The sequence below is a fragment of the Paramormyrops kingsleyae genome, chromosome 8 (assembly GCF_048594095.1).
Source record: "Paramormyrops kingsleyae isolate MSU_618 chromosome 8, PKINGS_0.4, whole genome shotgun sequence".
NCBI classification, from domain to species: domain Eukaryota; kingdom Metazoa; phylum Chordata; class Actinopteri; order Osteoglossiformes; family Mormyridae; genus Paramormyrops; species Paramormyrops kingsleyae.
Genome location: NC_132804.1, coordinates 39,760,393 through 39,773,218, shown reverse-complemented (window position 1 = coordinate 39,773,218; position 12,826 = coordinate 39,760,393). Strand labels below are relative to the sequence as shown.

The 12,826-nt window shown below is 40.3% G+C and overlaps 1 protein-coding gene across 7 annotated transcripts in view; it reads right to left on the bottom strand.

The window, feature by feature from the left end:
• csf1a (colony stimulating factor 1a (macrophage)) overlaps positions 1 to 12,826 on the bottom strand; it is a 129,758-nt gene that overhangs the window by 24,889 nt on the left and 92,043 nt on the right. Inside the window, exon 9 of one of the 7 annotated variants that reach the window (XM_072715836.1) lies at positions 10,988 to 11,104. The exons of 5 other annotated variants lie outside the window; for them this stretch is intronic. In XM_072715836.1, the coding sequence (XP_072571937.1) occupies positions 11,045 to 11,104 (60 nt within the window). In that variant the 3' untranslated portion in view covers positions 10,988 to 11,044. Of the gene's footprint in view, positions 1 to 10,987; positions 11,105 to 12,826 lie in introns of those variants that run through there. One more of the 7 variants, XM_072715835.1, reaches the window with a different exon arrangement.

The following is a 12,826-nucleotide window of genomic DNA, read 5'->3' as shown; positions in this document are numbered from 1 at the left end:
GTAACCCTGGTCACTCTGAGCAGCTGTGCATGATAAGAGAGTAACAAAATATAGAAAAAATAAGAAAAATAATAAGATAAAAAATATATGAAATGTTCAGCTGTACATAATCTATACATAAGTTATAGGTAAGAGGTATATAAGTGCAATGTGCAAGAGGCCTGAGGTATGTGCCAATGATTTGGACAGTGTGAAGCAGCACCTAGAGGCATTGAGTATTGTCCTGATTTAGGAGCATTATGACCTGGGGGAAAAAGCTCCTCTTTAACCTTTCCGTTCTAGGATGCATTTCCCAAGACCATAGTGGAGCAACACTGTTGCAAAATTGCGTAGTTCGAACTACAGTTCTTGAGCTGTAGTTAGAAGCTTAGTCCCAGGTAAATACATCAGCGATGGTGGAAAATGCAGTCTAATAAGGGTATAGTCACCGTGTAAGTAAGAAATTTAATAATCTTTCATAACTAATAAGGAATAATTTAGTTCTATGATCACATATAATGTGATGTTGTCTAAAAATGTAGTTTGAAATGTAATTGTTGTGTGGGTCTCTGGTCATAAGTACGGTAACTGTCGGTAGTGAGCAATAGGGACACCTTGCTGGGTGATGCGGGAAGAATCCTCTGTGTGACCCGTCTGTACGTTGACGTCGAAATTCAACTCACCAGTGGCACTTGCACTCTCATCTAGCACATATTGTATGTTCTAGTCACTCTTTGGCTTCTTCTCATGTTTAGAAACATGTGTGAACAGTTTTGAGTCATTGTGTTCAAATGATGACTACTGTATGGTGGCTGTGCTGAACTTCTGCAGCCTGTGTTTTCTATTTTGCATCAAAGTTCACCACAGTGCAAAATATGTTTTGATGAATGGGAATGTGTTTAGAGTTTTGCTCAAATCTGCAAATTGTGTTTAAAGTTTCACCAAAAGAGTGATTGATTCAATAAATGAGTTTTGGCAATTGGAAGTTTTGTTCCAAGAATGAGGTTTAGTCTTTTAGCAATTCAGAAAAACTGTAACAGAAACATAAGGCAAGGTAAACTTTAACTTACCAAAGCTCTTTGGGGCGGTCACACCAGATGTGTCCAGTTTATACAGATACTGCACAGTTAGGGGTAAATGGCTGTTATGGGCAGGGTTAATCAATTGTACAGTTGTGCTTAAAATGGGGTATAAAATCCTTCAAATACTACAAAAGTTATGCAAGAGAACTTTTGTTTTTTGTTTTGTAAACAAGTACACCTACTCTTACAGTTTTAGACTTAACAGTTTTTAAAGAATTTTGTATTATATTATATTACATTATACTATATTATATTATATTATATTATATTAACATGACTATAGTGAATGTCTGTCAGCCCCTTTTGACAGAAGGGCCTTTTAGCTATGTTTTCACAGAATCTGAGCCGGAAAAGTCAGGGGTAGAACTAATTTGCGATAATGCAAAAAACAGTGTGAGAGGAATGGATGTGTGGTTGCAATGACATATAACATCACACGGTATGTGTAAAAGTCATTTGAAGACTGAATTGTGTTACAGTGAAAAAAAACCCACAACAGCACAATAAAGGGCAAGTGACTCAGGCAAAGTCAGTCAGAAGGGTGTGTGAACATGCTTGGCAAACTGGGTGATAAGTATAATGATGAATGCCTGCTCACCAATAAGTTCATGCTTATTTCCTTACAGTATCTTTTGAGGAGGCCTGCCAATGGTGTGGACAGTTTCAAAATAAAGATGGTGACTGGGTGAGGGAAATTACTGTAGTCATTTGATAGATGGGAAAATATGGCTACTTGTCCTATACTGTATGTTGTTAATCCCACTGTAGATACTCTGTAATGGATGCCAGAGGTGGCAACACCGTGTCTGTACTGGCATGACCAAGAGCCAATTCAAACACATAACAAATGTTAAATGGTATTGCACAGCTTGTGAAGAGGAGTCTTCTTTATAAAAACGCAGCCACACTACAGTGGTATGCAAAAGTCTGCAACCACTTGTTAATTTAGCATTTTTTCCAACTTTTGACCTTTTACTTTTAACTCCTTCATTGAGCCAATATATTTATTTGAAAACAGTGTTACAGGGGACACAGTAATAAAAATCAAGTTTTTATTCTAGCTTGGATTTACTAAACTGAGTTTGTTTGTTAAAGCTCCCATGTCAGTTGTCTTATTGAGTAATATGCGTAATGTACTTCTCTGGCCAAAGGTGCAAAATAAATGACTATACTTCATATATAGTAGAACAGACATGCGTCAAGCTTTCTTCATGTTCGTGTAGGTGGCCTTGAAAAAGGACTTTTTGTGTCTCAGTGATGGCTCAGTATCTGGTGGGCCACACTTTGTTCTTCATCACCTGCCTGCACCATGTTGGCATTGAGTGAACCAGTTTGATGAGGTGATCATGGCTGATAACATGATTCCAGGCTGCAATGAGTGACTCAGTCAACTCATGTTCTGATTTTGGATGTCTCTTGGATATCTCCAAAGCCACCTTGTGCCACAAGTTCTCAATCGGATTCAGATCGGGAGATTGGGCAAGCCACTCAATTGATCGATGTTGTTCTGACGCTTCCAGTTGATCACCTGTTTGGAGCAATGGCACAGTGCATTGTCATCTTGGAACAGGAACCGGCCTTTAAACAGCTGCTGCACTGATGGCACCGTACACTTTTGCAGTACTGTGATGTACTTGGTCCCACTGACCATGCCGTCAATGATGTGCAGACGTCCGACGCCACTGGCAGCCATGCAGCCCCAGACCATGACCTTCAAAGGATGCTTCACAATGAGATTGAGTCACTCAGGCTTGAACTCCTCTCCAGGAAACCTCCTCACCTAGGTGTCTGCCTGGCTACCAAACAGGCAGAAAGTGCTTTCATCGCTGAAAAGCACCTTTTCCCACCGTTTCACATGTCTAGCGTGAGTTCTTCCGTGTCCAGTCAATCCGGTTGCACCTTTGGACATCAGTCATCAGTGGCTTGTTGCGTGCCTTGCAACTCTGCAGACCAAACTGCGGGAACCGGCAACAAACTGTTGATGAGGTGACACTGACATGACAGCTGTCTGACCACTCACGCAGTAGCTGAGGTGAGGTGATTGCTCAATGGAATGCGTCAAAGTGCGTGATCCTAGCATGATTTTGATGCATGTGGATGACCAGACCGAGGCATGTCTGCCACCAAACTCGCTTTCTTCTCATGTACAATCTGTGACTGCAGCCGACTTTGCTAGTAATCTGGCAGCATGAAAATCCATGAAAATTTGTTGTTCCAAGGAATATTTCTTAAATAATAGTTTATTTTCATTTTTAATTCTTCATTCTGCAAATGCTGATTTGTTTGTTTAATAAATGGTGTTGTTCACAAATCTACTAAAAGTCATTTGAGAACATGGCAATTCACTACTTTTCATGGTTCAAGGGCCTATAAACATGCACTTATCTAGTTGAAGCTGGATTTGAACCAGCAACCTCTGGATTACAAACCCACATACTTAGACTACTGAGCTATACACTTACACTGAACTAGTCTAAGTTGTAACTTTTCAAGTGGAATGAATTGCAATGTACCTGACTATTATACTCATTAAGGTCAGTTCATTTACAGTTCCTACTTTCAAGAGCCAGCCACCAATCTAATTAATTTTTAAGTACACCTCCTGTAATATGTAATACACGTTTAAGTTCATTTCCAGGTAAGCATTTCAGGCAAGGCAGTGCTCATTGACACAGATTATAAAGTTTGTTTCACTCTGCAGCTCCTGGACCTGCCCACTCTCCTGAAGACCAATAGCTCTGATGTATATTTGCATAGCATGACAGGGTACTGCCTTTGTTTTAACCTTTCACCATGATGGTGTTGAATAGGGCAACAGTATAAATACCCAAGAAACTTTAAGTAGTGACTGCATTTCCAATAGTGGATCCTAGTAGGATCTATTGGTTTATGTTTTGTTGTGGGTACTTGGGTGGTATTTTGAAAGATGTATGTCCATGGAAAAATGAAAAAAAAAGTGTTTGCTCAATGCTTGTTTTCCTGCTGCAGTCTCATAACAAGCCATCTCAGGCACGAGAACTATGCACAGTTTATTTCTAGCAGCTGGAGTGATAATTTAGCCACTAACCACCCAATTTCCCTGTACATTAAACCTCCTTACCAGGCTAGATGAAAATTAACATCACACCCAAAATAAAGCAACTGCTCAAGTACCTAATAGAGTAGGACTTGTCATGGCATTCACATAATTAAAACCAGCAATAATTCCAATTGCTGACACAGATCCCTAGCTGAAAAGCTATTACACTGGGCCAACAAATAAGTACTTCTACATGGAAGAGACTTATATCTGTGGCATTCCATTTTCAGTTGCGGTGGGTTTCTAAATTTGGGCTTCCAAAAATCAAGCCTAATAAAAAAAAATTAAATATTAAATGAGCAAATTGATTTGATTTGTCCTTCTATCCCACCTTGTGATCTAAAAAGCAATGAGGCTGCCACACATAATATCAGCTCTATGGAAATACAGTCCCATAGCCACTACGGGAGCTCTCACCTTCTTTCACAATTGTGTTGTGCAGTCTAACAAATGGCCCTTAAGCCATGAACAGTAGTGAATGTAGTGAATTACTATGTTCTCACATTACTTTTTGTAGTTTTGTGAACAACACCATTTATTAAACAAATAAATATGCATTGCCAGAATGAAGAATTACAAATGAAAATAAACTATTATTTAAGAAATATTCCTTGGAACAACAAATTTTCATGGATTTTCATGCTGCCAGATTACTAACAAAGTCGGCTACAGTCACAGAGCAGTTGTAAAGATTCTACAAAAGAAGAAAGCGAGTTTGGTGGCAGACACGCCTCGGTCTGGTCATCCACATGCATCAACATCATGCTAGGATCATGCACTTTGACGCATTCCATTGAGCAATCGCAAGTTGACCTCACCTCAGCTACTGCGTGAGTGGTCAGACAGCTGCCATGTCAGTGTCACCTCATCAACAGTTTTGTCTGCGGGGTTGCAAGGCACACAACAAGCCACTGATGACTGATGTCCAAAGGTGCAACCGGATTGACTGGACACGGAAGAAGTCAGGCTGGACATGTGAAACGTGGGAAAAGGTGCTTTTCGGCAATGAAAGCACTTTCTGCCTGTTTGGTAGCCAGGCAGACACCTATGTGAGGAGGTTTCCTGGAGAAGAGTTCAAGCCTGAGTGCCTCAACCTCACTGTGAAGCATCCTTTGAAGGTCATGGTCTTGGGCTGCATGGCTGCCAGTGGCGTCGAACGTCTGCACATCGTTGACGGCATGGTCAGTGGGACCAAGTACATCACAGTACTGCAAAAGTGTATGGTGCCGTCAGTGCAGCAGCTGTTTACAAGCTGGTTCCTGTCCCAAGATGACAATGCACCCTGCCATTGCTCCAAACAGGTGATCAACTGGAAGCGTCAGAACAACATCGATCAATTGAGTGGCTTGCCCAATCTCCCGATCTGAATCTCATTGAAAACTTGTGGCACAAGGTGGCTTTGGAGATATCCAAGAGACATCCAAAATCAAAACATGAGTTGATTGAGTCACTCAATGCAGCCTGGAATCATGTTATCAGCCATGATCACCTCATCAAACTGGTTCACTCAATGCCGACACGGTGCAGGCAGGTGATGAAGAACAAAGTGTGGCCCACCAGATACTGAGCCATCACTGAGACACAAAAAGTCCTTTTTCAAGGCCACCTACACGAACATGAAGAAAGCTTGACGCATGTCTGTTCTACTATATATGAAGTATACACATTTATTTTGCACCTTTGGCCAGAGAAGTACATTACGCATATTACTCAATAAGACAATTGACATGGGAGCTTTAACAAACAAACTCAGAAAAGTAAATCCAAGCTAGAATAAAAACTTGATTTTTATTACTGTGTCCCCTGTAACACTGTTTTCAAATAAATATATTGGCTCAACTAAGGAGTTAAAAGTAAAAGGTCAAAAGTTGGAAAAAATGCTAAATTAACAAGCGGTTGCAGACTTTTGCATACCACTGTAGTGTGGCTGCGTTTTTATAAAGAAGACTCCTCTTCACAAGCTGTGCAATACCATTTAACATTTGTTATGTGTTTGAATTGGCTCTTGGTCATGCCAGTACAGACACGGTGTTGCCACCTCTGGCATCCATCACAAAGTATCTACAGTGGGATTAACAACATACAGTATAGGACAAGTAGCCATATTTTCCCATCTATCAAATGACTACAGTAATTTTCCTCACCCAGTCACCATCTTTATTTTGAAACTGTCCACACCATTGGCAGGCCTCCTCAAGAGATACTGTAAGGAAATAAGCATGAACTTACTGGTGAGCAGGCATTCATCATTATACTTATCACCCAGTTTGCCAATCATGTTCACACACCCTTCTGACTGACTTTGCCTGAGTCACTTGCCCTTTATTGTGCTGTTGTGTTTTTTTTCCACTGTAACACAATTCAGTCTTCAAATGACTTCACTAACACTGTTTTCAAATTAGTTGTACTCTTGGCATAGCAATCTGACTTTTCCGGCTCAGATTCTATGAAAACATAGCTATAAGGCCATTCTGTCAAAAGGGGCTGACAGACATTCGCTATAGTCATGTTAATATAATATAATATAATATAATATAATACAAAATTCTTTAAAACCTGTTAAGTCTAAAACTGTAAGAGTAGGTGTACTTGTTTACAAAACAAAAAACAAAAGTTCTCTTACATAACTTTTGTAGTATTTGAAGGATTTTATACCCCCATTTTAAGCACAACTGTACAATTGATTAACCCTGCCCATAACAGCCTTTTACCCCTAACTAGCACCGGATCCCCACAGGGCTGTGTGCTGAGCCCCCTCCTATACTGCCTCTACACCCACGACTGTAGTCCGACCCACAACAACAATCTCATCGTCAAGTTTGCCGACGACACTACGGTGGTCGGACTCATCTCTAAGGGAGACGAGGCAGCCTATAGGGATGAGGTCCTGAAGCTGGAGGCCTGGTGTTCAGAGAACAATCTGACTTTGAACACCAAGAAAACTAAAGAGATCGTTGTTGACCTCAGGAGGCACGGCACCGACCTAACCCCCCTATACATCAACGGTGAACGCGTGGAGAGGGTCCATACTTTCCGGTACCTAGGGGTCCTCATCTCGGACAATATCTCATGGACCGAGAACATCACAGAGGTCGTCAAGAAGGCACAGCAGCGGCTCCACTTCCTGAGAGTCCTCAGGAAGCTGAATCTCAACCAGGATCTGCTTCTGACCTTCTATCGCTCGTCCATTGAGAGCCTCCTGACGTACTGCATCACAGTGTGGTACGGCAGCTGCACCATGGCAGATAAGGAGAGGCTTCATAAAGTTGTCAAAGCTGCCCAGAAGATCATCGGCTGCCCTCTCCCCTCTCTTATGGACATATACACCTCCCGCTGCCTCAGCAGAGCAAGGAACATTATCAAGGACACATCCCACCCTGGCTCTGATCTGTTCAACCTGTTGCCCTCAGGAAGACGCTACAGGTGCATCAGGACTAGGACAGACAGACTCCGGAACAGTTTTTTCCCTAGAGCCATACTCACACTGAACACACACTGAACACACACTGTACACACACTGAATACACACAGAAAACAATCACTCCCCCTACTATGGTCTTCCTCCCCTTTCTCCCTTTCACACACACACTAAAAAAATCTTACCACATCTATTTATTATATATTATCACTGTCTAATAATCCGGTCAATGTGAAATTGTGCATTCGTTCACTTTATATACATATGCTAGTGCAATAAGATATATTACACTGTCACTTTAATACTTTCTATTTGTTTACATTCCTTTTTTTTATACATATTTTATACATACTTTTATACTACTTCTCTTTTTATATTTTATATGTATATGTTTGAGCACTGACCCAAGGAGATGCTTTTCATCTCATTGTATATGTAAAAAATGTATAATGACAATAAAAGGCATTCTATTCTATTCTATTCTATTCTAACTGTGCAGTATCTGTACAAGCTGGACACATCTGGTTTGACGGCCCCAAAGAGCTTTGGTAAGTTAAAGTTTACCTTGCCTTATGTTTCTATTACAGTTTTTCTGAATTGCTAAAAGACTAAACCTCATTCTTGGAACAAAACTTCCAATTGCCAAAACTCATTTATTGAATCAATCACTCTTTTGGTGAAACTTTAAACACAATTTGCAGATTTGAGCAAAACTCTAAACACATTCTCATTCATCAAAACACATTTTGCACTGTGGTGAACTTTGATGCAAAATAGAAAACACAGGCTGCAGAAGTTCAGCACAGCCACCATACAGTAGTCATCATTTAAACACAATGACTCAAAACTGTTCACACATGTTTCTAAACATGAGAAGAAGGCAAAGAGTGACTAGAACATACAATATGTGCTAGATGAGAGTGCAAGTGCCACTGGTGAGTTGAAGTTTGACGTCAACGTACAGATGGGTCACACAGAGGATTCTTCCCGCATCACCCAGCAAGGTGTCCCTATTGCTCACTACCGACAGTTACCGTACTTATGACCAGAGACCCACACAACAATTACGTTTCAAACATTTTCAGACAACTTCACATTATATGTGATCGTAGAGCTAAATTATTCCCTATTAGTTATGAAAGATTATACAATTTTTTACTTACACGGTGACTATACCCTTCTTAGAATGCATTTTCCACCATCGCTGACGTATTTACCCGGGACTAAGCTTCTAACTACAGCTCGTGAGTTGTTTGAAATACGCAACTTAAGGACAGTGTTTATGAACGTTCCTTCGAACTATGGTCTTGGGAAACGCATCACAGAACGGAAAGGTTAAGGAACAGCTTTTTCCCCCAGGTCATAATGCTCCTAAATCAGGACAATACTCAATGCCTCTAGGTGCTGCTTCACCCTGTCCAAATCATTGGCACATACCTCAGGCCTCTTGCACATTGCACTTATATACCTCTTACCTATCACTTATGTATAGATTATGTACAGCTGAACATTTCATATATTTTTTATTTTATTATTTTTCTTATTTTTTCTATATTTTGTTACTCTCTTATCATGCACAGCTGCTCAGAGTGACCAGGATTACATTCCACTACATGTTGTATGTGTACAACTGTGTACGTGACGAATAAACCTTTTGAATCTTGACTCTTCAATCTTCAATTTTCGTAAAGTACAAATTCCGACCTTCCTGGCAATATATCACATGTGCTGGGGCCTCACTTCTACGTGCCACTTCCGTGGACTTTTAGTTTAAGATTATAGATAGCAGCTTTCACATGGTTACAGTGTACAGGGCGAAATGCACATTTAGAATTCCTGCCCCGGGCACTTTCATGCATTTTCGTATAGTACAAATTGCCAGCTTTCCGGCAGTATATCACATATCCCAGGGCAGGATTTCTACGTGCCACTTCCGTGGACTTTTAGTTGAAGATTATTTATGCCAGCTTCCCCATGGTTACAGTGTACAGGGCGAAGTGCACATTTAGAAATCCTGCCCTGGGAACTTCCATGCATTTCCGTATAGTACAAATTGCCAGCTTTCCGGCAATATATCACATGTCCCAGGGCAGGATTTCTACGTGCCACTTCCGTGGACTTTTAGTGGAAGATTATTTATGCAAGCTTCCCCATGGTTACAGTGTACAGGGCGAAGTGCACATTTAGAAATCCTGCCCCGGGCACTTTCATGCATTTTCGTATAGTACAAATTGCCAGCTTTCCGGCAATATATCACATGTCCCAGGGCAGGATTTCTACGTGCCACTTCCGTGGACTTTTAGTTGAAGATTATTTATGGCAGCTTCCCCATGGTTACAGTGTACAGGGCGAAGTGCACATTTAGAAATCCTGCCCTGGGAAGTTCCATGCATTTCCGTATAGTACAAATTGCCAGCTTTCCGGCAATATATCACATGTCCCAGGGCAGGATTTCTACGTGCCACTTCCGTGGACTTTTAGTTGAAGATTATTTATGCAAGCTTCCCCATGGTTACAGTGTACAGGGCGAAGTGCACATTTAGAAATCCTGCCCCGGGCACTTTCATGCATTTTCGTATAGTACAAATTGCCAGCTTTCCGGCAATATATCACATGTCCCAGGGCAGGATTTCTACGTGCCACTTCCGTGGACTTTTAGTTGAAGAATATTTATGGCAGCTTCCCCATGGTTACAGTGTACAGGGCGAAGTGCACATTTAGAAATCCTGCCCTGGGAAGTTCCATGCATTTCCGTATAGTACAAATTGCCAGCTTTCCGGCAGTATATCACATGTCCCAGGGCAGGATTTCTACGTGCCACTTCCGTGGACTTTTAGTTGAAGATTATTTATGGCAGCTTCCCCATGGTTACAGTGTACAGGGCGAAGTGCACATTTAGAAATCCTGCCCTTGAAGTTCCATGCATTTCCGTATAGTACAAATTGCCAGCTTTCCGGCAGTATATCACATGTCCCAGGGCAGGATTTCTTCGTGCCACTTCCGTGGACTTTTAGTTTAAGATTATGGATGGCAGCTTCCCCATGGTTACAGTGTACAGGGCGAAGTGCACATTTAGAAATCCTGCCCTGGGAACTTCCATGCATTTTCGTATAGTACAAATTGCCAGCTTTCTGGCAATATATCACATGTCCCAGGGCAGGATTTCTACGTGCCACTTCCATGTTTCAATATAACAGATGCTTTAATTGCAATATCCTTTTTATTTTATTTATTTCGTGTATTAATTCTGATAAAATGGCTTGTAGAGTGGCAACCACGTTTCTACGTAGATATTTCACAGGAGTGCTTTGAAGCTGTACAGTATAGCTGTACTTATATGAGAAAATTTAATCAGATAACACCAAAACAGTTCAATAGTGCTTGGATGTGAGATCTACAGAAATACAGAATTACAATAAAATACTGACATGTTTGGTGAAAGACATATTTATTTATTTATTTATTTATTATGATTTATTTTATTCGTCAGGAACAGCTAGGCATCCATGAACAGTGACGTTGGTAGCCATGGACATCCACATCTGTCTGACGGGACAAGAGAGGGGAAAAATGCAGATTATCCTCGACCAGAGAACGCTCAACAGATAATATATAGAACATTTTCACATGTTTAACAAATTAACAATGAAATTAATGTTAACTTTAAGAACAATACGATTTCGGACATCCGTATTGTACTGACTGCGCAGTTGCACCGCAATGCTGAGTTCCTCCTTTTGTTTACGTTCGGCGGAATCCGGCGGAATCCGCATTTTACCCTCACCCTGTTTACAATAGCTTGTTGCATAGTGCACTGCAACTAACACGCCAAAGCCGTTTCCCATGCATTGTTTTATTTGTGACGACTTGGCATAATGTTAACTTAACATTAACGGCCACAATTAGCATATTGCTTAGCTGTGCATTTACTAAATGAGCACTGTGCTACATCCGAACTGACCCCACTGTATTTTTTTTGTATAATCAATATCTATTATGCATTTAAACAGTCATGTTTAAATTTGATTGTATGTTGATGGCTTGACTGTAAACAACACAACAAACAATGCAATAAATAGTTTTGAAGAAAAATCTGCTTTGTCATTGAACCTGAGAAAAACTTTGAAAATAACCATAATGACGCATTCTCCATGCTACAATAATAATGATAGAAGCAAAGTTTTTCATTGTGGGGACATATCTATATAAGTACAATTTGACTGTATTATTTTTGTCCCCTTCAGAAATTTTATATTTATTGTCCCCCCCTACTGTTAAATGAAATTTATGCCCATGAGTAAATCACGATGTTGGCGTTGCCGCAAGGGCTAGTCATTTAAGCGCGAATGAGAACCGTTTCGCAGGGATCGATGTCACGTGTTTTTTTTTTTTTTTTCTTCCGAATATTCGAATCTCAAAATGAAAACTCGAATGCCATCCCTCCAAACGAATATTCGAATAGTCGAATATTCTGGTCCAGCCCTATCAAAAATGTAACTGAGGTGCAAAAATAATTCCATCTGCTCAATTTTTGCTCCACTACTTCTCTTTCCCTGCACTTCTGCATAACTTCCAAGTTAACATCGGTGCTTGTGGTGAACCAGTCAGCAACTTCATCCTTGCGCCTCTCCAGTAGTTCAAGTTCCAAGGAATTACAATCAAGTTGAGTTTCTGCGGTGTTATCGACAAAAGTTCCTTGTTCCATTAAAAGATCCTGGTTCAAGAAAAAGTGTCTGCAGTGTGAAAGTACCTTTAGTAAAAAAGTGCCCACATTTCAATGTATTGTGGGATGGGATTAATAAAACATGACCATGATTTAACTAAAATGTTTTCCGCAAGTAACTTGTCACATACAAGGGTAATGCCTCAATTAAAAAACCAAAATAGAATGTGAGTGTTTGTTATTCATTTTCCATTTTTGATTTGAGCACAAGATTGGAAATCTAAAAAGAAGTCAAAAGCGGAACTGACTACTCGCCTGGGCAGGAAGGCGTGCCTATAGCAAGCTGATTGACAGTTTTTCCCTTTATTAAAAGCATTCCGGTAAAACTAAAAACAATACGGTACATGCAAAAGCAATCCAATAAAATTAAAAGCAATATGGTAAAATTAAAAGCAAAATAGAAAAGCATTAAATTATTCCTTTATTTAATTTTATTTCCCTTTCTTATTCAACATTTATTTCCTTATTCTTTTACAGATTTATTCTTTTTAATGGCACTCCTATGACTCCATAGCCTAAGCCACCTGTATATGATTTATGAAGAA